Genomic DNA, 24,042 nt, shown 5'->3' on the forward strand with positions numbered 1-24,042 from the left:
CCTCTTTGTGGCTGGTTACCCCACCTGCAAGCAGGGGGTGTGAAAGCAAAGGAACAGCTTGAAAGTGCTCTTCCTACTAACTCAAATGCGTAACAGTCAATGGGCATACGTTCATTCAGGTTAAATTTCAGTGTTTTTCTTGCTAGTTCCATTTCATAGGCAGAAAGCTTTCTATATTAGTGCTAGGATAGACTCTGGACTGGAGTCAGAAGACCTGGGTCTCATGGGAGGGTCTGCTAGGGCTAAAAGACCTGTGCCTATTTTCCTTATCTCTACACTGAAGGACTTGGACATGATCGACCTTTATGCTTACTCTATTTGTAAAATCTATTGTACCTCTAAGATTTATAGATGATTGTGTGTGATATTCTTGATTTTACCCTTAAAATTATATTGGGCAAAACCCAACATAATATGATAGGTGCAAATATAATTTTGGTATGGTTACAATTCCAGTCATTTCTCTCTTATTTTCCCTAAGTGACTGAGGAAATCTGATATAGCCTTAATAATTTTGTCACCTATTATAAAAAGTAAGTGTATGTTCATTAAGTCTATCTATCTATCTATCTATCTATCTATCTATCTATCTATCTATCTACCCTTCAACTTATTATAGCTAACGCTTATTTCCCTTCACACAGAACGTATGAATGTACGTTTACACGCTATGGAGAATATCTGACAATCTCACGGTTACTTTAAAAGGTACTGCATTCCATCTTGCTTTGGAAACAAACCATGTGGTTATTATGCTCATAGCTTGAAATGTCCCATCAACAGACTATTGTTGGTGACGGGGAATTCCAGGCTGTTGAGTGGGAGAGAACAGACTGGGAGCTCTTTCATAATCAGTGGCTCCCTGGTTGCCATTATAACTGTGGCTTGAAAGAATTCTTTGTTCTTTGTCCAGGCTTAGCAAGCACTCTGGGACTTTTAGTGGCAGCTGGTAGGGGATCAGAGCTAAAAAGTCATGGGATTCCAGCTCTGGACAGCATCTTAGGAGGTAGTACAGCAAGGTAGTCAGGAGCATGGGCTCTGAAGTTTGCTAGTTTGGGTTTGAATTCCAGCTCCACCCTTTACTAGCTGTGTACTCTTGAACAAGTTGCTTATCCTTTCTATCACTTGTAAAAGGAATGATATTTCAGGCTTCACAGGGGAATTGTAAGAATGTGATAACGTAGTGCTTTGCATAGTAAGCACTGAACATTTTGCATAGTAAGTACTGAACACTTTGCATAGTAAGTACTGAACACTTTGCATAGTAAGTACTGAACACTTTTAAGTCACTATTAGTAACAGAAAACTCCCTCAATTTATAGAAAAGGAAGAGAAGCTCCAGGTGCCACAGTGAGTTAGTGGTCCAGCGCTGGAAGGGACCACTCCTGACTCCCCATCCTGCTTATAGCTTGTGCTAGTTCTTTGGAATCATCTGCCCTACCGCAATAGCTCATTGAATCTGAAATGGAAGAAGATGAGAAGGTGGTGACTAAGCAGATACATACGTGGTAGCAGACCATCTCTCCTTCTGTAGCCCCTCTGCTGATTTTTCATTTCTAGACGTCTCTTGTACCACTGCCTCACTTACTAGTCTGTTACTACCCTCAGTATTTATGATCAAGACTATGTCAAAAGATGTATCGACTTCAAGTCATCATTAGTAATTGCTAAATGCTCACAGTTTGATAAACAGAATGCTTTTTTTTTTTTTTTTTTACTTTTTTAAGAAAACAATGATCATTGAATGAAATGGTATCATATCTTTGACTTCACTGTTTCCTTTGCCCCTACTACAACCTCTGATATTTACCAGAAGAATAAGCTACACTTTGCATGATGGCTAGCAACTCACTGCTTTATCACTGAATGAGTGCTACGTGCTATTTCAGTGTCTGGGAGAGTGGAGCCTGAATGATATCCTTTAGATGAAGCCAAGGTTACTAAGATCTGTGCTCCAAGCTCCTCCTTCCCTGCCTGGTCTACCACTTCTGGGTTGTTGCCTACCAATTCCATTTGATGTACTTTTTGGTAATACTCAAGAAAAATAACATCAATGGTCAGTGTCTTAAAAATAAATAATCATCAGAAAATTAATAACACAAAAGAATCAATTGGGTTCTCTAAATACATGAAGCTGTTTATAAGCCTCCCTGCCATTGTAAATATTTTTTGATTCCCACTCTTAAGAATAGTAACTGTCATTTATTGGCACTGTGTGTCTGGCATATTACTTGCTGGGGATCACCTCATCAGTAAGCGGTAGGGCCAGAACTTAATCCCACTGACTCTGCTGTGAAAGCCTGGGTTCCTGGGCCTGGCTCTAATTTGCGTTTGAAAAGCGAATGTCTGTCCATTGTCAAAGATTTACTTCAAGCTGTTTCTAATTTTTAAAAGTTAGAAATAATCCAGTATGGGACTGATTAAATAAGTAATGATATAGCTAAGGATGAGAATTAAAATTTATTGACAGGAAAAAATAAAATTTTGTGAGTGAAAAAACTTTATAAATCAACACCACTAGTAAAATTCTATTTTTGTGGAAATCATTGCACCCCACTCCCATATGTACAATATCTAGCTCTCTATCCAGAGAAAACGTCTGGAGGGACACACAACAATATGGTTAACAATGGAAATGCTCTGCATTATGTGCCCTCCAAATTCCTATGTTGAAGCCTTAACCCCCCAGTGGGATGGTATTTGGAGATGGGGCCTTCAGGAGGTAGTTAGGGTTAGTGCTGGAAGAGGACATTCCTGACTCATGAGGTCATGAGGGTAGGGGCCCCATGATGGGACTGGTGCACTTATAAGAAGAGAAACTGGAAAGGTTGCTCCCTCTTTCGCTGTACACGAAGAGGTCATGCAAGCTCACAGCAAGATGGCGGCTGCCTACAAGCCAGGAAAAGAGGCCTCGGAGTGAAACTTACCTTGCAGATAACCTTGATCTTGAACTTCTTACCCTCCAAAACTGTGAGGAATAAATTTCTCTTGTCTAAGCTACCTGGTCTATGGTATTAGAAAGCAGTTCAAAGAGAGCAAGTAAGTTTCCCAAGGTGACAGTTAAATGGCTAAGCTAGGACACCAGCCTGAATTGATCTGATGTCCACTTTATCCCTACTGAGTGAATATTTATAGCAAATGCTCAATAAATATTTGGTGAATGAGGGTTGGCTAGCTGGACGGATGGACAGATAGGAGATTGGATAAAAGGATGGATGGGTATCAGTCCCGCAGACTGATACACTCCAGGTGGTGGGATTCTGGGTAAATTTTGCTTTTTTAAAACTACTTTGTTACTTTCTCTCTGTGCGGAAGGAGCAAAAAGTATTCTTATAATAGTAGCTCAGCAATATATCCCCAAAAGCATGCAAGATAAGGAATATCACATTTCTCAAACGTCACTTCCTTGGGAAACTCTCTCTAGATCTTCCCAGGTACTTGCTTCTTGTTTTGTTTCATGGGCCTAACTTTTAGAGCTCATGTCTCACTATCTTGCAGGGCTTTTGGAGTCATATATCTGAGGGGTATGTAAAGGTGGGGGGCAAGTATCAATCCATCTTTATACCCCTAAAGACTACACTGCTTGAAAACCACAATGGGCTCCATAAACACTTTTGCAATAGTGAAGAAGTAGAAGGAATAACGCCACACATGAATGCTCCTGAGATGCCTCTGCCTATTCTGGTGTGATTAAATTCTGTCTCCAGCAAAGGGAGGAATAGGGTGAATGTTGCTATGTTTCTCTTTGCCTCCATGGGAAGAAGTAATTAGAGTAACCAGCATCATGGAGAAAACAGCCATACTCCCCAAGAAGCCAGAGTTGGGGGAGAATAGGGATCTGCCTTCTCTGTGCTACCTGACGGGTGAAAGGCCCAGAGGCATTGAAAAGGAGGAGTTTCAGAAGAACGCTGGCCTTGGAATTATCCACCCACCTATCTATCCATCTGATCATCCATCCCATCCATCCATCCTTTTATCCAATCTCCTATCTGTCCATCCATCCAGCTAGCCAACCCTCATTCACCAAGTATTTATTGAGCATTTGCTATGCACCCTCACTAGGGATAAAGTGTTAAACAAAATGGACATCAGATCAATTCAGGCTGGTATCCTAGCTCAGCCATTTAACTCATCCTAGCTCAGCCATTCTCAGTCACCTTGGGAAACTTACTTGCTCTCTTTGATCTGCTTTCTTTATGTGCACATTAGGGGTTCTAATCTCTACAGTGAAAAGGGTTAGAATAAATATTGTCCATTTATGGAAATCACTTAGCACAGTAGCAAGACCACAGTAGGTGCACCACAAACAGTAGTTTTGGCAGTTATCTATCTCCCCCAAAGACCCCTGCCTACCACCCTCCTGCTGCATAGGACAGCGTTTCTGCATGATCTTCATACACAGCAGCAACAAGGACCTGTGGGACGACGTTTGTCTGGGAGTGGAGATGAGGCCCAAGAGAGTCGGTGGCGTATCTGAGGCTTACCGGCCCTTGAAGAGCAGGAGCTCCTTCCCCAGCATTGTCACTGCATCAAAGGATGAGCTGGAGTCACAGAGGTCGGGGGTGGACGGCTTGTGAGGGGGGGCATGGGGCACCATGGGCTTCCCCAGGAAAGGTTTCCGAGGTCCTAGGATTCAAAATGACTTGGTCAAAATGGTAACGGGAATTTGGAGTTCACACACTTCTGTTCTAGATAGAGCCCCAAGGGAGGTTGTACACTTTCACCCTGGACATGTGATCATGACCATGGCTGTTGAGGGCAGGTAGACCGGGGTTTGAGTCCTGGCTCTCCTGGTTGCTGAGCTGTGTGATTTGCCGCACATTATTTAACTTTTTAAGCCTCAGCTTCCTCACTTGTTAAAAGGGAGGGATGAAAATAGTACTCACCTCAGAAGGCTGTTGTGAGAATTAAATAATTCCTGTAAAGTGGGTAGCAGAGTACTTGGCACATAATAAGTCTTCTAAAGATCATTATTTTATTATAGAACTTCTTTGATATCTACAAGTGTTCCAGATTAGAAATGTAATTTAAAAATTGGCATGGATCATTTCTTTGTAATTAAGTTCTCTTTTTCTCAATAAGAAAATTTTCTTGTGTGTTTTCCTATTATTTTCATAGACTCCTTGGCATCCTGCCCTGTGCTTTTGTCTTTTATTAGGCATCTAGGAAGAACTGAGTGAATTCTTGTGGAATTGAAGTACACTGGCAGTGTTTGTTACTTAAAGGGATCTTCTGGTGGATTGTCTTGGAAAACATGGACCCAAATCTTGCGAGAGCTGTCAGTGAGTCTCCTCTCCTGCTCTGCATCTCTGAGGACCTTGCCCCAGCTCCAGAAGAATGAGTCTGCACAGCTTGGACTGTCGCCTCTGGCGGGTCCCTGCTCTTTGATGAGGCCTCGTCATAACCACAGGTGAGAGTCAGGGAAGGAATGAGGCACAGGGAAGGGAAAGGTTCAGGCCTCTGATAAGGGTCAGATGAAGTTTGAGATCAGGGATGGAGTAGGGGTTAGCAGCAAGATGAAGATCAGAGGCGGGGTAAGGCTTTGGAGAAGATCGAAGCTGGAAATTGGAGAGGGTCAGCAGCGGCAAGCGATCGGCTGGGTGATATGAATGCTCCCTTGTAACATAAACCCATGTTTTCACATTTCATTCACCTGTGTCATAATAGCTGTGCCAAAATATGTGCTTTGTCTCCTGGCCGAGTGACAGTGGCCATCCGAAGGCAGTGACTTTCCAGAGCACAAGGACCTCTAAAGGCAAGTGTTTGAGCTCGGCCCTGCTCGGTGGCCCACAGAAATTGCTTCCCATTGGAGCGCTGCCACCAAGGCTCTGGAGCTGAGTTTGTGACATTCATGGTGCTTTTCCTGTCCCTCAAGGGTCAGGCAGATCTGGTGCTTTCCCACTCCTGGAAATGGATAGAGCTGGCTGAAGGCTTCTTGGGATGAAATTTGCCTTTTGTGCCTCAGGTGAAATCTGACCGATTTTGAATGGTGTGCCCATTTCTGGGCTTCCCACCCTCCAGATCCCCTGGGGCCAGATTCCTAGCGCCCCAGGAAGGTGCTGGGGGATCTGGGTCTCTAGGCACTGAGAAGATGGGGAGAGGCTCTGATAAGCAGAAGCCTAATAACCAGGTCTCCAGGGCTCAAGGGAAAAGCAGTTTCCTAGATCTTTTTGCCTTTTATCCATTAAAGAAAAATTGTCAATGTCTAAGGATGTTTCAAGATTCCTTCTGACGGATTAATTGGTTTGTTTTTCCCTTAAGGAAAATTGGATACAGAGTTTCTAATAATCCCTCATTACCTTTTAGAAGAATGCTAATACTTGAGGTAGCTTATCTTAGGATACTTACTGCCTTTGAACCTCAGCTTTCTCAGCTATCAAACGAGGAAAACACTTCACACCCCACAGGTTAGTTGTGAGGCTGGTGTAAGACTACACACATGAACCTGTTTTGTAAACTGCAGATCGGCTACATGGGCTGGGCGTGGAGTTATTTTAATCATGATTGCTATTTTTAGGGAGATAAGGTCACTTATCTGCAAATGGGTAAGCACCACATATATGAACTATAAACTATATCCATCCTCTCCCAATGTGTAAATTCTAACCTGCACTCAAAGGAAAAACACAAACAGACAAATGACTATATTTTTTAAGGCTATCCAGGACTAATATGCTCTAAAGGAAAGGCATAAAATTTAATCACACATCACACACATATTTATAACTGGCAAATGAGCTCTTCACAAGAAGTCATAGTTGGGGCTATGGTTTCTAGATTGATCTTTACCAATGCAGATAAAATGCACTTTCTTTAAGTTGGAAACTGAATGCCTGCCAATTTCAGGGTTAGTGGTCAAAGAAGGTAATAATCTTACCATATAATGCCTGGATCCCTTTCACATCATCTTTGGGGAGGTGGAATCCATAGGGATTCTGGTACTTATAAGTTGGGTACATCAGTGCTGATGGGTCTGTGGAATGGGCCAGGCCCAGGGCATGACCAAATTCATGAGCAGCAACGGTAAACAAATTAAAACCTAGACAATATGAGAGAAAAAAACCAGTATCACCACAGGTTTTTGTTTTCTCCATCTTCCATCTTTATAGGATAATTTATGTCCACATCACAGTTAACTCATCTCCTTTTCCTAACTGGATTATTCAAAGGTTGGTAGGTTATTCTGGCACTTAGCTTTGGTGACTTTAATTTTCCCCCTCTTGGCTAGAAGGGGGTTGGAGGTGGGGGAGGATGGAAATGCACATCAATCCATTTTGCTCATCATCAGTGATGTTTGGTAGACTGATAAAGGAGAGCCTTGGAGCAAATAGTGGCAATGATATTTGGGAATAATTCATAAATTTAGACCACGAATGCCTTAATAGTTCCCTGCTATTACAGCCTACACCTTTTGATCCACATGTTTCACACTGAAGATTTCCAGATGACCTGTATGCTATTCTGGAACCTTTATTCCCATCCCCATCACACTTCTCAGGACAGTACTGATTCTCTCGGGTCATTTCTGAATGTAGCCTATTTCCAAGAACAAGTAAGAAGTCATAAATACTAGGTTGTTGAAGGAAACGAGAGCAGTGCGTTGAGAAGGGGATGACCAATTCTTCAGATGATATGCTATGAAACAGATCGGACAAGTCTACAACACAATTTGGGGTGGAGTTTTTTCCCTTATGTGATCCCTTTTGGATTTTTGGCTTACTTGTTTTTCCTAGCCAGCCTCCCTAGTTAAAGGGTGGCTTGGGGCGTTGAACCTCAAGGTTTCATGATGGAGCCCAGAAGAAGGTACAATATTTTCCAGGTTATGGTGAATTGTGCATATATACCATTCTTTCCCATAGTCCACTTCTCAGCATTGTCGAAATGTGTATCTCCTCCCAGGCCTTCTCCAGGAGCAAATGCATGGGCTAGAGTCCCCCGAGGCCCATCGAATGGATAGGAATCCCCATGATCTAAACAAGTGGGGAGAAAGGCCAAAAGGATTGAGTCCTTCTAGCAATTTTGAGGGCATATCATATTACAGAAAACATTTTGAATAGCATTGACACTTAAATTTACTTTTCAGTATTTATTTGTTATAATAGGAAGTTCACTTGTCAATGAGTAACTGCCCATTGAAAAATAAAAGAGGCTAATTCATACTGCAAAGATAGTAAGCATTAAAAATAATTTTAAAAAACACCTTTTTTGTGTTATTGTTGCTATCACAACATCTGTTAACTGACACATAGGATACTGTGGACTTTGCACATGCCATGGATTACAAAAGGAAAACTAACCGGGGGGCATTGGATGGAAAAACCTACTCCACTGATTGGAATGTGAACCTGTTGGCAGAATGACCTTTCAAATTTGATTCAGCTGAGATAGTGATAGTGAATTGAACAAGTGTGTGCTTTTTGTTTCTATAGCACAATACAGTTTAAGAAAGTGTCAAAAATTTATCTGTAATTTTGACATACTTTCATGTGGAAAACTTATGAAAGTCATAAAGGTATCTATAGAATCCTAACTTTTGAAGCTTTTTTATGTTTTTGTTTAATTATCTATTTTAATTAACAATTCATTACAAATTTAATAGAAGAGGAGGAGGAAGAACAAAATGAGGGTTATAGTTTACCACTTTAAAAAACCTTAGTAAGGATACCCAGTTTTAGTTTGTTTGTTTGTTTGTTTGTTTGTTTGTTTTTGAGCTGACAGAACAAAGTTCTGGTATGCCATTTCTCAGGTTTCAGTGACATGCAGTCTACTCAGGTGCATGCACGGAGGACTTCATGCAATGGCATCACAACTAAGTAGACTAGCACAGTCCCTGTGTTAGCTTGTGTATTAGGGGACAGACTGCAAGCTTGAAAGATCAAGAGAGAGCCAGACATTCATTCCATTGGCCTTCAAAGCTACCCCAAGTCACGCTGCACTCCCTGCCACTTCACCAGGGGTGGCCTTTGTCCTTTGGGAGGAATAGGACCTGCCCTGGGCCAGGTCACACCCAGGACCATTTCTAAAGGCTCTATTCTCAGAACTTGCTTGATCTTCTCTCTCCTAGCTCCTAAGCATGTTTTCCCCCCAGTGACATCAGATTCAAATTAAGATCTGGTCTTGAAATGACAAGGACACTTAGAAATGTTATCTGAGGAGGGGAATAGGTGGTAGCTCTCACTTACCCTGACTATTACGAAGCTGAGAAGGAAAAGAAATGTCATGAGCCATTTGGCCCTCCCTTTATCTATTTCCTAGACTTGCTTCTCTGAAAAGGGATCAGAGTGAGCCATTTGGCCCTCCTTTTATCTATTTCCTAGACTGACTTCTCTGAAAAGGGATCAGAGTGAGCCATTTGGCCCTCCCTTTATCTATTTCCTAGACTTGCTTCTCTGAAAAGGGATCAGAGCTCTCACCAATCCCTGTGCAAACTTATGCCTCTACTTCTTACCAGGGTGAGCAATAGAATGGAGAAGAAGTGGGAAAGTTGGAGGCAGACCTCTCACACATCTCCCAAAAGATGGTCTGCAAGTGTGGGCAAGGCAGGAATGACACTTTCCTAACCATTGCTGCAGGGGGAAAGCTGTATCAAGGTCACTGTGGAAGGTATTTCCTTCAGTGAGGATTCATGGTGGGATATTCTTGGCTAATACGGAAGGGGGTATATAAGTGATAAACACCAACATGGGAATGGATGAGGTCATGTGGCTAATGGGAAAGCAAAATCTGCAAGAATTTGTCCCCTAGTGGGGCAAAGTCATAATGAAAGTTTGTTACAGTGAATTTACTCTACAGCTGTATCTGATGATGACAAGACATGTTAAGAACTCCTATTTTCTTGATTCTATTTTCCGGCCAGATGAAGATCATGGCTTTGTCATGGTCTTGGCCTTGGCCCATCACAGCACTGTGTGAAGGAGAACTGCGTGATCACTCGAATTAAAGATGTAGAAGGAACAGTATTGGGACAACTCTCCTTTGAATTAGTAGATGGAATCCAAGTACCACAATACCTCCATTTTCAAAAGATATCATAATATCCGCTTCTCCTGAGTTTATTCTGACAAAGTTCAGAGGGATGGCGCTACTCCAGGCCTGCAAGGCCATCTGCACTGCTTTTTCCACCTCGGCAGAACTCATGGAGGTTGTGTATTTAGATATTCTGTGAAAACGGAAGAAACATGTTTTCTTTTCAGTAACTGCTCCAAAGAAGGCAAGAATTACATGTTGAATTCAAAAAATGTTAAATATAAATCTACAATTTAGATTTTTTCTCTGAAGTGATAATTCTTATTTTGCTTTATTATATGTTAAATTGCTTCATGTGAAACAACAAGACAAATGAAAGGGAGAGATGAGAGAAGTTGGGATAATCCGGTACTGAAACCGTTTAACTTTCTTGTTATTATACTACCTCCGACTTAAAAGAATAAAATTTGTGGCCAGGCACAGTGGCTCACGTCTGTAATCCCAGCACTTTGGAAGGCTGAGGCGGGAGGATCACTTGAGGTCAAGAGTTCGAGATCAGTCTGGCCAAGATGGTGAAACCCCGTCTCTACTAAAAATACAAAACTTAGTTGGGCGTGGTGGTGCAAACCTATAGTTCCAGCTACTCGGGAGGCTGAGGCAGGAGAATCATTTGAACCCGGGAAGCGGAGGTTGCAGTGAGCCGAGATTGGGTGATTGCACTCCAGCCTGGGTGACAGAGTGAGACTTTGCTCAAAAATAAATAAATAAATAAATAAAACTTGTGAAATGTCACAGGTAGTAAGTAGTCAATTTTTCTTAAAGTCGTTTTCATTGAGAGAGGACCTCTTTTTCCCCAAAGGGACTGGATGTTTTCAATATAAAAAATAGAAATGTGGAGTTTTGAAGTTTTGCTAATTCTTATTCAGAGCTTATCAGGATTTCCCCAGGGCTGTTGGGGAAGATTTTTTTCCTCAGAATAATGCATTCTTTTTTTTTTTTCTTCTTCTTTTCTCTCTCTCTCTCTTTTTTTTTTTTTTTTTTTTTTTTTTTTTTTGTTTGTTTGAGACGGAGTTTTGCTCTTGTCATCCAGGCTGGAGTGCAATGGCATGATCTCTGCTCACTGCAACCACTGCCTCCCAGGTTCAATTGATTCTCCTGCCTCAGCCTCCTGAGTAGCTGGGATTATAGGCGCCCACCACCACGCTGGGTTAATTTTTGTATTTTTGGTAGAGACAGGGTTTCACCATGTTGGCCAGGCTGGTTTCGAACTCCTGACCTCAAGTGATCCACCCTCCTCGGCCTCCCAAAGTGCTCAGATTACAGGTGTGAGCCACTGCCCCCCAGCCCAAAATAATGTATTCTTAAAGAGGAAGGGCTAGCTTTAAAAATGGAGGCTCACTGGAACTGAAAAAAGGGGTGAGACTTTCAGCAATTACTGGTATGACAATGACACCTGAAGGCAGAAAAATGTAGTGCTTTTTGGACTGTGGATGGAGTCAGAGTTGGTGATTGTTAGAACTTTCTGCTCTGAAGCCCAGGGTCTGGGGATTTCTGGCAACATACAAAGGAAAGGCAGGAAGGGCGACTTCTACCTGAGACCTTGGGCTGGGCTGGAATATGATGAAAGTGAGAAGCTGTGTCTGTGAGAGCCAACCCCATAAGGAGGGACCCGCCCTGCTTTCTCTCTCTCTATAGCTCCTAGTCTAGTGCCTTGCACATAGCAAATGCCTAGCAATTGCTTGATAAATAAATGAATGAATTAAATAATTAAAGCTAGCTGTTTTAGGGCCCACTCAGTGGCTCTCGAAGTTTAGGACCTATGATAATTACCTAGGAAGCTTGTTAAAGATACAGGTATGGTCCAGAAATCTGCGTTTTGAAAGGTATCCTAGGTTATTATAATGCAGATGGTGCAATTTCAATGAGAAACCAACAGCAATAATGCTGGGGTCCCAAGTGAAAGGACTGTGCCCACAGAAAGGATAGCAACTAGCTCAATTCAGGACTTGAGAGGGAAGGAACAAGGAGCTCTTCAACCCCAGGAACTGGGGCCAAAAGAAGAGAGCTATAGAATTGAAGGGGGAGACCAGAAAGACCCTCAAAGGGACTATTTAATGCTTTCAAAATATGCCAAGCCCACTGTGTAATATGAGTCTGCAATTTATCACAACTAGGTAGACTTATTACTTTGACATGCCCTCGCATTTTTGATAAGTCAGCCGTATCTTTGAGCTGACAGTGTGTGTTGGCCTGGAGAAGACAGGGAAGGAGAGAGGGATAGCACCAGAGAAGAAGAGAACATGGAAGAATCCCCAACTCAGGGTCTGGAGCTTGATAAAGCAATAATAATACTAGCTAATATTCTTTGAAGTCACACTATGTGCTGTTGCTGCATACACTTTTTAAGTGGCATTTATCTAATCCTCACTATGACCTGTAAGAGGAAGATCATCTTCATCATCTACATGTTATGATTAATGAGGGTTAAACCCAGTTCTGTCTGACTCGAAAGCTTATGCATATAAGCACTATGCTGTATTTTTTTTTTCCTTTTTGTAACCCTTTGGGTTATATTGTAAGAAGTTATTCTGAAAGTCAGTAGCTACATGGGCAGAGTACTGTGATAGCCTCTAGTGTCCTGTTTCATGGGGAGGGGACGGTGCAGTTGTTGGGGAGCAAGAGTGGATGGGCAATGTGTGTGTTGAGGGGGTTTTAAGATTGCCCACCTTATCGCAAGAATATTATACTTCCGTAAGTATCACATTATCTTGACCCATGCTTCTCGTCTTTGTTGTACATAGTTATGGACTAAAATTCCAGAACACAGTTTAAGAAAACTATGAAAAGACTCTGTCGATGCATATACATTTTTCTTGTCTTATTCTTACTATCTCAGAATCACTTTTGTGTTCAACTCCCTATGAGGTTTTTCTTCCCCAATTGCTTTGATGTTTTTGTTCAGCCTGCCACCTTATGGATTTATTGGCTGATAGCAGGTAACAAATGGCCTAGGGGATTCATGACTGTTCCCTGGGTTCTGGCCCCTCATTTAATCAAATGGACTCACTGGTGTGCCGGAACAGTTTAACAAGTGGCTCTACAAGGAGGAAAAAAAACCCCTTGATTTGTATGACTTGCTGATTTCTGTGTTGTAAATATTCTCACTATGGCTAATTCAAGCTACCAATTTACCATCACTGAATGCCAGGTTGTGAAGAGATGAGAATGAATGAACCACCCAGATTATACAGATGTACATAGCCTCATGAGCAGAGAAAATAATAAAATGTAGTGAAATAAGAGGCAATATGTTTTTATTACCTTTGTTTTAAATATACTTTATTTAATTTACTAAATAATTATAAATATTAAATAATATAAATATAATATATTTTATTTATTATTAGAAAACAATATATTTTAATAATATTAAACAGGTGTATTTTATTTATTACTATAAAATAATATATTTTAATAATGAATATAAATATTAAATAATATAATTATTTAATATAATTTAATATAGTATAATTTAATTTAATATAATTTAATGTGATTTATTTAATTGTAAATTTACATAATTTAACAATGGCTGTCTTAGCAACCAGCTCACAAAATTCTTGGGAGCTTAACAAGTGGCTACAACGTTCCTGACATTTTAAGGATTGGCTTCAGTGAGCTATTAGGAGGCAGCTCTAGCACACCACTGCTTGGACTATTGCGCAAGTCCAGCATTTCCCCATCTCCAGTTATCATCTAGACGTGCTCATCCTAAAAGCGAAATCTGATCCCGGTCCTGGCCTAGCTCTCCACTGCCCTGGAGATAAAGTCCAAACTCCTTAACATCACGCTCTAGTTGCCCTTAAGGCTGCCCCTCCAGCTCATTTCCTGCCATTGCCCTTCCTGGACCCTCTGCCGCAGCTGCATGCCCTAGGCACTGGTGGTGGGAATGCTGCCCATCAACATGCCAGTCTGTCCACTCTCTGCTGCTATATGCTTGGTCTGGTTTTCTTCTTAGAAAACTCCTTACATGTGCAAGGCCTGGGGCAGGACCACAAAGAGTGGAGGCCACTCTTCTTTTCCGACCTGCACCCATCTGGCATGCGTGAGGCCCACGCAGGCAGGCACCATCCACCCCTACCTCAGGCTGAGGGGCAGGTACCATGCATAATTTGCCCTAGGTTGTATCAACCTGGGGAGGAAGTCTGCACTGGCCCCAGAATCAGGTCTGGCTCTGGGAGAGGGAATTCCAGCCTCTGTACCCTGAGCACTGCAGGGAGGGACAGAGGTTCTGGTTGGGTGTGTTCTCTTGGTTTATACAGGATGAGGCCAGAGGATTAGGAGGGGGAAGAAAGAGGGCAGGGAGGGAGTGAGGGGAGCTTGGGGCTAAGAGTGGAACTGCTTCTACTTTGCCTTCGAATCAGGCTCAGATGTCACTGCCTGGTCCCTGGGTCACTTGCTAGCTCTCTCCATGTGAACTGTGGTCCCACAGTTCACTGCCTAGAGCTATGATTTTGCACTTTTCACACGGAGCTACAGCTGTCTGTTTGCATGTCTGTCTCTCCTTAAAGGACTGTGAGTTCCCTAAGGTCAAGAAAGTTGACCTGTTCACCTTTATGTCCCTCAAATGGAATGCATTTTTTGAATCATCAATAAAAGATTTTTGGAGTCAATGAAATAAATTACTTTATTAGTAAGTTATTTTTTTCTTTCTTATTAAGCAGGTTGTTTTAAGAAAACTAGTTTTTACTGCCAGGTCATTAATCCTAGACTAGATTAAAGATATTTGTGTTGTTTCTAACTGATGAAATTGTTTGGAATGCCTAAAATAGCCAGTCATTATGATAATCCTAAGACCATATTTTCTGGTGAATTGCCCATTGTCATTGCCGGACAGATGGACCTAAACAGTTCTTATTCTTTCTTGCGGTTGTGAGGCGTCAGGATTTTTATGCAGATGAGAAGGAAGATTTTTTTCAAGAAAAGGGAAAAAGAGAGAGGGGGTGTTTTTCTCTGAATTTGGAAAGACTTGATCTCATTACCTGTACGTCAAAATATTTTTTTTCCATTTGGGTTCACCAGGGAAGAGGCGATAATTGGCCACATCAGGAACTCCACAGCGCGGCTTCTTGATCACGTCCATTGTGGTCGGGTCTAACTTCCCGGTGACTTGGAGGCCAAAGAACGCTTGTAGCTCCTTAATCTTCCTTACCATGGAATTGCCTCCTCTTGCAACCATCTCACCAATCTGGTGTCCTTCTTTATTTGTGTAATATTTGTCAAGATACGCCTGAAATGGAGAGGCAGGCTGACGTGTCTACAGCGTAGTCTGGGAAATACTCATGCTCAGGTAAGGCAGGGGACAGCATTCCTGATGTATTAAAAGCAGTGTGTAGAGTATTTTCCCATTTATGAAAAAGGCAGACATATTTGTATACATATAGCTTAGCTATACTCCAAATTATTAACGATGATCGGTTTTGGGTAATGGGGATTATAGATTATTTAATTATTTCCTTTTGTCCACCTGCATTTTATAGTTTTTCTACAATGAATATAATAAATATGCATTTTTGCTTTAATTTTTTTAAAAGAAAAAAATTCAGGGAAGGAATCTGATGTGAACATTATTTCCGTGGATCACTTATTTGTCACTGAAGTTCTTTACCCAATTTGCAAATCAAAGGCTATCTGGTTTCTTTGGTAAACAGTTATTGGTATCATCTTTCCATTGTACATAATGCAAGATCAGTATGCTTTTAACTCTTGGAGGCATTGTATTCCAGCCCTTCATACTTTACAAAGGCAGAGGGTCCACCTGTTTTTCAGCTGAGGATTTTAATGAGTTCAGATGTGTTCAGTATGTGGGCTGGAATTTGTTTCCATGAGACAACTTTCCTAGGTGAGGCTCTTTGTCCCTTGAAGCAAATAAAATAAGCCATAAATTATAAGGCTTTCATTTGCACAAAAAGACATAAAGTCCTCAGTATATATTGTTCAAAACACTTTTCTGTGACTCAGGGCTGGGATTAGGGTAAAACGAGTGACACAGGGACATGCAAATACAGGGTTGAGGCCTGCCTTTGGCCTAGGAATTTCACCTACTCAGCTGATTTTAGGAAAATAACCAAAGAACTGCTAAAGATTCAGTCATCCTTTCATATCCATGGGGGAATTGGTCCCAGGACCTCTCTCAGATACCTAATCCACAGATGCTCAAGTCCCTGATATAAAATGGCATAATATTCACATACTACTTAAGTACAGCCTCCTGTATGCTTTAAATCATCTCTAAATTACTTATAATACCTACTATAATATAAATGCTATGTAAATAGTTGTTATACTGTATTGTCTAGGGAAAAGCTACAAAAAAAGTATGTTTTGAACATGTCTTCCCTGAAACAGATGCAACCATCGATTTTTTTCTTGAATATTTTCAATCCACAATTGGTTGATTGCATGTGTACAGATTCCATGGATACAGAGCACTGATTGTATTTAATTATCTACAATTTTATATTTATATAGTATATATTTATTTATTAGATATAAGTTACATACTATTCACCTGTATATTAGCCATATATTACCACATATAAACTATGCAAATTGTTTACTTATATATCATGCACACATATTTTTAACATATATATAAAGATAATAAATAATTGGAAGTAACCTTAATGTCTTATGTCAGGGGATTTAGTATATATATTATCCTATATTCATATGAGGCAATACTAGGCCTCTAGTAAGATCAGTTTTGAAAAATAAATATTAAATGTTATGAAAGAATTTTTTTTTGTAATGGCAATATACTGAGAAAAGAAGAGAAGAAATCTTTATAAGGTTATAATGATAATTTTCTGAATAAACCATACATATACACACATGCACACACATACAATAATAAAAGGAAGTCTGCCTGAATATTAATGTTGATTATGTCTGGGTAATGAAATTATGGATGACTTAATTTATTCTTTATTCCTTCCTATATTCCAAATTTTTTTACAATGAGCATGAACCGTTACTGTTGGGGAAAAAATAAAAAGGAGTAAGTCTCACTCATATGTTTGGAGAGGGTACTCTATTTTTTCACTGCAGGATCAGCCGATCCTTCACTCCCTGTCCTGCTTGTGAGAGAAGATCACTTTCCCCGTTGTTGTCCCTTATAAAAACCTTAGGTGAGATGAGAAGCCAAGAGGAGGAAAAGGGAGAGGAAACATGGGGTGCCCAGGCTCTGAAATCTAGCCTTGGTGTTCTGAAACAAAGCTGTGACTATTTGGTTCCATTCCACCTCTAGTTAGACCACCTTATGTAAGCATTTATGTTTCTCATCTTTTTTTTTGGCATGATGAGGTGGATTGGATGAATTGTTCCTGTCTGTGCATGTTGATGCTGTGATAATGCTATGCTTGTGGTAATGTCTGAATTATACTCCTCAGGGTTAAGCTCCATGTATAAGACCAGGTCCTCTGTGTCTCTGAGATCATTGATTTCAAATATTTTGTTCTCCTGCTAGGTTATGTGTTACACTCTATGTTCTAGTTTTTGTCTCACAAAATAGGTTATATAAGGGAAGATGCGCATGGTAAATTAAGTGGAAAACATGTTTGCTGTGTTTACCACTGCTATTACAATATGAGCCATGTTTATAAACATAAGTGATATCTAGTCATACCATCCCAGTCATATCATCAGGGCTGAGATGAAGCCAGTGGTGGGTTACCAAAAACTCTGTAATCAAGATAATAATTTAATGCAGAATTTAAAAAAATAAAATCAATGCCAAAAAATCCATGATAAACAAAGTTTCAAAATTTTAAAAACAGGATGCATTTCCTGCCTTGGTTGCCTAACACTAATCCTGGCCCTGAATCATAGAAAAGTGTTACGAAAGATACAGTCTAAGGGACTAACAGTGGTTAAACCTTAATAATGGAGTTAAGATGATATATTTTTAAAAACAGGGTTTTTACTTTTTTTTTTTTACTACGAACCTGCGTAATTTTTATAACCAACAGTTTGTTTCTTTAAAATATGCACAAGATGTTATTCTGAGAGCACAAAAGGTTTATGGCTGGTCACACAGGCAGGATTGAAACAGTTCCTTTTAATGAAGTAAAAATAAAATTAGAAACTATTCCTTCTTAAAAACAAAAATTCATCACTGCAGTGATATAAACAAAATCTCTCCGTAGTTGGTGCTTCCATAAGATGTGATTCTTGTACTGGTAAAACACCTGTCTCATTGCACTGTAAACCATCACTTTCTACCAATTTCTTATCACTCTCACCTGCTTGGCTGCAACCTCCTTCCAATCAGGCACTGTTTTGCCTTCACAGATACAAACCCTGTGTTTGACTCAGTTCTAGGATCAGAGTAGATGCTCAGTTAATGTTTGAGCTCTTTTTCTTTAGGCAAAATATGAAAGTATGTTTCCTTGAAGAATTATCAGATATCCTGAAGTACTGAGAGTTCAGAACTCTGGGCACTTTCTTGCTAAAGTTACTGACAAGGTTTTGGCATACTTTTCACAGTCACAATATTCTATCAGGCACTTAGGTGTGTGCTTAGAATTGCTTTCTTGTGATACCCTAACACTTGCATACTGTTGGCTCAGCACTTAATGTTGGCACTGGGACAAAGAATCCAGAATTTACCAGAATTGTCCCTCCAAGCTTCCCCACTGCGTCATTGTTAAAATTATAGAATATTGAGATCAATTATCAGGTGATCCTCTCTCCACTTCTCTTCCAGTATCTGACAGATAAAAGTACAGGAGGCCGGGGGTTCCATTCCTGCAGGCTAGCAGCTTAGGACTCCCTCCCAAGCCCTCATTCAGTGCATTTTCTTAGTGTCTTTCCTGAAACTTGAGTTTAAACTCAATTTAAGTACGCTCCAGGACAAGGTGAAACTTAAGGTGCATTTCGTCAACATTTTTCTTTTTTGGCGAAGTCACTGTCAGGTTCCAGGGTCAGGTCTGGGGCCACCACTACACCAAATGCACTGAACACACTGACATGCTCAGTGTCAGGTTCCAGCCCATGCTGAGGTCTGAGGGGAATGGGTGGGTGGCAGATAGCTGAAAGAATCATCAGGGAGGAGGTGCAGGCATAGGCAGATGAATATGGTTTTATTCAGCAGCTCTCTCTTCAGCAGCTTTCTCACACTGTCCACCCTGTTTCAGCTGCTAGAGCTGGCTGCTCCCACACACAGCTGCGCGGCTGGCCCGCCCTTCAGGGTCAGCAGCTTAACTCTCTCTCTCTCTGGGCACAAGCCGGTTCCTGGCTCCCCTCCACCCACCTGCAAGATGGATAGCTTTGGCTGGCTCTCTATTTCTCTGGGTGAGAGGACTCCTGTTCAGTGTCAACAGGGCAATTATACCTTTTACAGACAACAGTGGCTTAGAGCTAAGTGATGGCCTTCCCATGTTATGGCTACACGGCTGTGATAACAAGTGGAGATATACGCCTGCACCCTAAACTCATCGAGTCACACAGGATGTTTACCTCGGCCTATGCCTGCTTGGCTGCAGCACAGCCATGTTCCTTACAGTCACACAAATAGACGTGTGAGAACTTTTAAAGCTGTCTGAAAAATCCTAGGTTCTAGTCCAGGCTGTGTCACTAACATGCTTGGGCAATTCTAATTTCTTGTGGTTTCAGCTTTCTCATCTATAGAGTGGTTTCTGCCCTACTGGCTACACGGGTGTGAGGATCCGATGAGGTCCTCAATGTGAATGCTTTTAAATGTGTCAGAATACTTTAAAATGACCTTTTACTCATTAAGTCCATATCTGGAAACCTATCCTGAAAAAATAATTGTTTAAATTAGCTTGATGTACAAAGATGCTTATGGAAGCTTTATTCATATGGAAGTAATCTATTTGTCAAATAAAGGAAATGGTCAAATAAATTATAACTTATATTCTGGACTATTTCTGAGTGTTTAAAGTGATGTTATGAAAAACAGTATAAAATCAAAATTTTCTTATTACATAATGGAAAAGTAAAAACCACATTTTGAAGACAATAACAATTTTAAAAAGTCTTTATCATAGAAAATAAAATAGTAGTAAAAACACCTGAATTAACAGTGTGTATTTTCATTTTCTTTAGTTATGAGTTCATAATAATGGGGTAATTTAAATTTTTGTTATTTTTAAACATAATTTAAAAAATATGTTTTAAATGTCATATTGATACTATTTTTTTTTAAACAAACAAACCTAGAATAAAATCCTGGATTATGAGAATAGGTAAGCATTTTGTCATCTCATCATTTGCAAAGGACTTATGCAAATTAGCAAATCAGAATTTAAAGGACACAAGTGACATTAAATAAATCAAGAAGCTGTTTGTCTTCTCAAGTGTAGTAGATTTTTTGGCGGGAGGGAGAGGTGTATGGTGTTTGGCAACATGGCCTCTTTGGTGTTTCCGGGAACCATTTGTTCTTTCTTAGCGAGTGACCTAACAGATCACTTAGCAAGAAGAGAGCATCTCTAAGCATTCTCTCTGCTTAGCGTGACCCAGGCCACCAGGCACCAGAGGACCCGCTGGTCTCGCCTGTCCTTGGGACCCTCTTCCCTGACCTCTCGGCTCTAGTCACATGGGCCTGATGATCGCATTTCAAGCAGCTGCTGTTTCCTCTGCCTGGATTGCCCCATCTCCAGGTCTCCATGTGGCTGGTTCTTTCATGCAGCTCAGGTTCATCTGAAAGGTCATTTCCTCTGAGCAGCCTTCCTGGACTACTTCATTTAAAAATACTCCCTCCCCAGACCACTTCCCCAGTCAGTAACTCTCTGTCATCCTGATTAACTGCTTTCCAATCTCAACCGATCACTTTGTGAAATAATCTTGTGCACTCATTGGCTGACTTGTTTATCTTCTTGGAGCACCTTCCCACCAGCTCCCTCGTCCTCCTGGAAGCAGCATAAGAACAGGGGCTTCATTTGTTTGATTCCCTCATGTTTCTCCAGCACATACCGCACTGGAAGCATTCAATACATGAACTTTTGCTGCCTATTTTACTGCTTTTGTTTGTGATTTTATGAGGCTGATGAGGTTGTTATATAACGTTTCTATAAATTATAAGGTAGGATGTTATTAAATAATTCTTTCTTGTCACTGTGATCCTCATTAGAGGTTCGGCCAGATCATTCCAGACTCCTACGGAGTGATGAGTGTCCCTGCCCAGAGCTGAGGGTCAGGGCCATTGCAGGCCGAAGGTGCTGTGTGCCAGGTGAGGAGATATGGACAAGTTTCCCTGCTCCTTGGTCTAAGATCTTTCTGAGAGTATGTCATAAGGGAGACAGAGAAGGGCTGATTTATTTTGGAGAGGAAGAAGTAAGGAATCACTAAATGTCCCCAACATTCCCAGGCCATGCCATTGTTTCTAAAGATGCCCAGCTGACTCCTGACCAGCTAGAACAGCAAGAATGGCTCCACCCAAGAGTGTCTAGCCCAGGGATCCCCAGCTCCAGGGCTGCACGCAGGAACCAGTCTGTGGCCTGTTAGGAACCCGGCCCCACAGCAGGAGGTGAGTGGCGGGCCAGCATTACCGCCTGAGCTCTGCCTCCTATCAGATCAGCACAGGCATTAGATTCGCATAGGAGCAGGAACCCTATTGTGAAATGTGCATGTGAGGGATCTAGGTTGCACGCTCCTTTTGAGAATCTTAAGCCTGATGATCTGAGGTGGAACAGTTTCATCCCCAAACCATCACCCCCCAGCCTCCTGCTTCCCATGTCCATGTAAAACTGCCTTCCATGAAACTGGTCCCTGGCTGATCTAGCCTTATGCCTTCATAGACTAGTCAGGGGTGGCTATTTTTTTCTGCAAAGGACAATAATTAATATTCTTTGCTTCTACGCTAACCTCTGCCATTGTGGCACAAAAGCAATCGTAGACAATCTGTAAACTAAGGGGCAGGGCCAACTGTAGTTTCCCTGAACTGTGGATTAGAAGGAGGGTCTCCCAACACCTCAGATCCATTCTGGCCTCAGCATGGCTCTCCTTCCGGAGGTCACAAAACCTCTTTAGTTTCAGAATCACAGTGGCATGAGGCAGGGTAGGGAAAATTACATTTGGGAAGAAGGCACCTAAAACTAGGTGGCACGGACAAAATACAGTTGAATAAAGATCCCAGTATCCTGAGTTACTTTGAAATTAGTTCATCTGAAAGTGAACTAAAGTCAAAGGAAGTTCAATTCAACATGGCTGTGCTGGGCATCAGCTGTGCTGTTCATCTGTGGAGCTGATATTTAAGTGTTTAATGACTGGTACGGCTGGGGAACTGACCAGTTAATAAGGATGAGTGGCAGAAACAATTGGTAGGGACATGCCATTGCACATGGGTGCAAATCAGCTGTATGATGCAGACAGCCAAACGGTACACAGGTGTAGCCTGGCAGGCAAGAAAGCAGCCCTGAGGCAGAGCAGGTGATCACAGGTGTGCTATAATGCTGGCAGACTCTTGAATAGGCCTGTGTGCAAAAACATTTCCTCTACATATCTTTCACTAATGTTGGAAATTCCATCCTTAGACATCCATTTCTTTAGGTTAAGGATGCCACCCTTCTTTTAAAAACAAAAAACGCTTGGAAGCATATATATAATATATATATATATTGAATCATTTTGAATCAAGTAGCCTTTGCAAAAAATTCTTAATATGAATCATTTCTATCAGACCCTTTCCAGCAGTCATATAGGAGAGATGTTAAAAGAGGAAAATACACAAAGTTTAAGTACATAAACTTTGTACTTTGTACTTACTACATAAACTTTGTTATGTACTTTGTACAGAAACTTTTACTTCGTTGGGGAATATGCTTTAGGGAGAAAAGGCCCTCAAATGAGAAGTGGGTTGGCACGCAGGAAGAACTTAGTCCACTTTAAATTTTGATCAGGGTTACCTTGAATATAAGAGCCTTTTAAAAAGTGTAAACACAGGAAATCTCTTCGCTGTGACTGCTAAAGCTTAGCACTAAATTCACAACCTGCCTCTAGCGTGCGGATTATGCCTCGGTTTTTATTTTTCTGCTTCTGTTTTCCATCCTACATCATTCCTGGGAAGTACTTGTTTGGTCCTTTTATATTGTATGGTTTTCACAAGCCACCTGGAATTTTTTATGAGGCAAGATAGCTAGGTAGATATATATTCATGTATTTATTCAGTCATGCAACATGGTACACCTAATACGCACAAGACACCAATCTAGATGGACAGAAGATAGCATCGATCATACTTCAATGGACTCACATAACATGATTTTAAAAGAACAATAGAATTTTTTTCTTATTTTCTCACTATGCCCTTTTAGGTTTTCTAGGGCAAAGGAACGAGAAGGAATTGGGCAAAAATTCACAAACCTGTGCGAGGCGGTAGTTGTTCCTCCAGGTCCTGGGGGAGGCTGCAACTAGGGAGGGGGCTGCAGTGGAAAACTTCAAAGCCATGATGAGGAGGACAGCAAGGCCAGATGCAGGGAGCACCTTCATCCCCTCACAGTAGCTTGGTAATTATATCAGTCTGGGGGATGGCAGACAGTGCACGTTTGCACTTCGACCTTGAGCTCCTTTTATAGAGTCAAACAGGTCTGGACTCTCTGAGCAAGGATGATTCATGTCTCAAACAGTAATTATACAGCTCATTTCTCTCCCTGATGATGGGGTAACACAACTGTACACAGGAATCAGGGAAAGCTTCATTTTTTTTGTTGTTGTTGTTATTTGCCAAGTGGCAAAAGAAGAACAGTCACTTTTAATGAAGTTTGTCAGCTAGTTACACAAATTGAAGTAAACTTGATTGATTTGAACCCAACTCAGCTGAAACATTTGATTAGTCTTAATTTGGGGGAATTTTTCTATTCTGATTACAGAAAAGATAGATGATTACAGTATAATTGAATTTGTCCTCCAAGTAATCCCAAACTCCCCATGCATTCAACCCAATCGCCTCTATCTTCTGCATTCACTTCAAAATTTTTCAGTAGCAACTGCTGTTCATAATGATGGCTCTGAGACACATAAGATCCTGAATCATCAAGGCAAGATAACATTATACTG

General features: G+C 41.1%; 1 protein-coding gene across 1 annotated transcript in view; it reads right to left on the reverse strand.

The window, feature by feature from the left end:
- The window catches only part of MMP20 (matrix metallopeptidase 20), a 48,240-nt gene extending 24,758 nt beyond the window's left edge, over nt 1-23,482 (reverse strand). The window contains exons 1-6 of the mRNA XM_010379059.2: nt 23,350-23,482; nt 15,009-15,256; nt 10,011-10,159; nt 7,845-7,970; nt 6,878-7,039; nt 4,485-4,626 (exon numbers count right to left, since the gene is read on the reverse strand). Of these exons, the coding sequence (XP_010377361.1) occupies nt 4,485-4,626; nt 6,878-7,039; nt 7,845-7,970; nt 10,011-10,159; nt 15,009-15,256; nt 23,350-23,475 (953 nt within the window). The 5' untranslated portion in view covers nt 23,476-23,482. The remainder of the gene's footprint in view (nt 1-4,484; nt 4,627-6,877; nt 7,040-7,844; nt 7,971-10,010; nt 10,160-15,008; nt 15,257-23,349) is intronic.
- Nucleotides 23,483-24,042: the final 560 nt, after the last annotated feature.

The sequence above is a fragment of the Rhinopithecus roxellana genome, chromosome 15 (assembly GCF_007565055.1).
Source record: "Rhinopithecus roxellana isolate Shanxi Qingling chromosome 15, ASM756505v1, whole genome shotgun sequence".
Taxonomy (NCBI): domain Eukaryota; kingdom Metazoa; phylum Chordata; class Mammalia; order Primates; family Cercopithecidae; genus Rhinopithecus; species Rhinopithecus roxellana.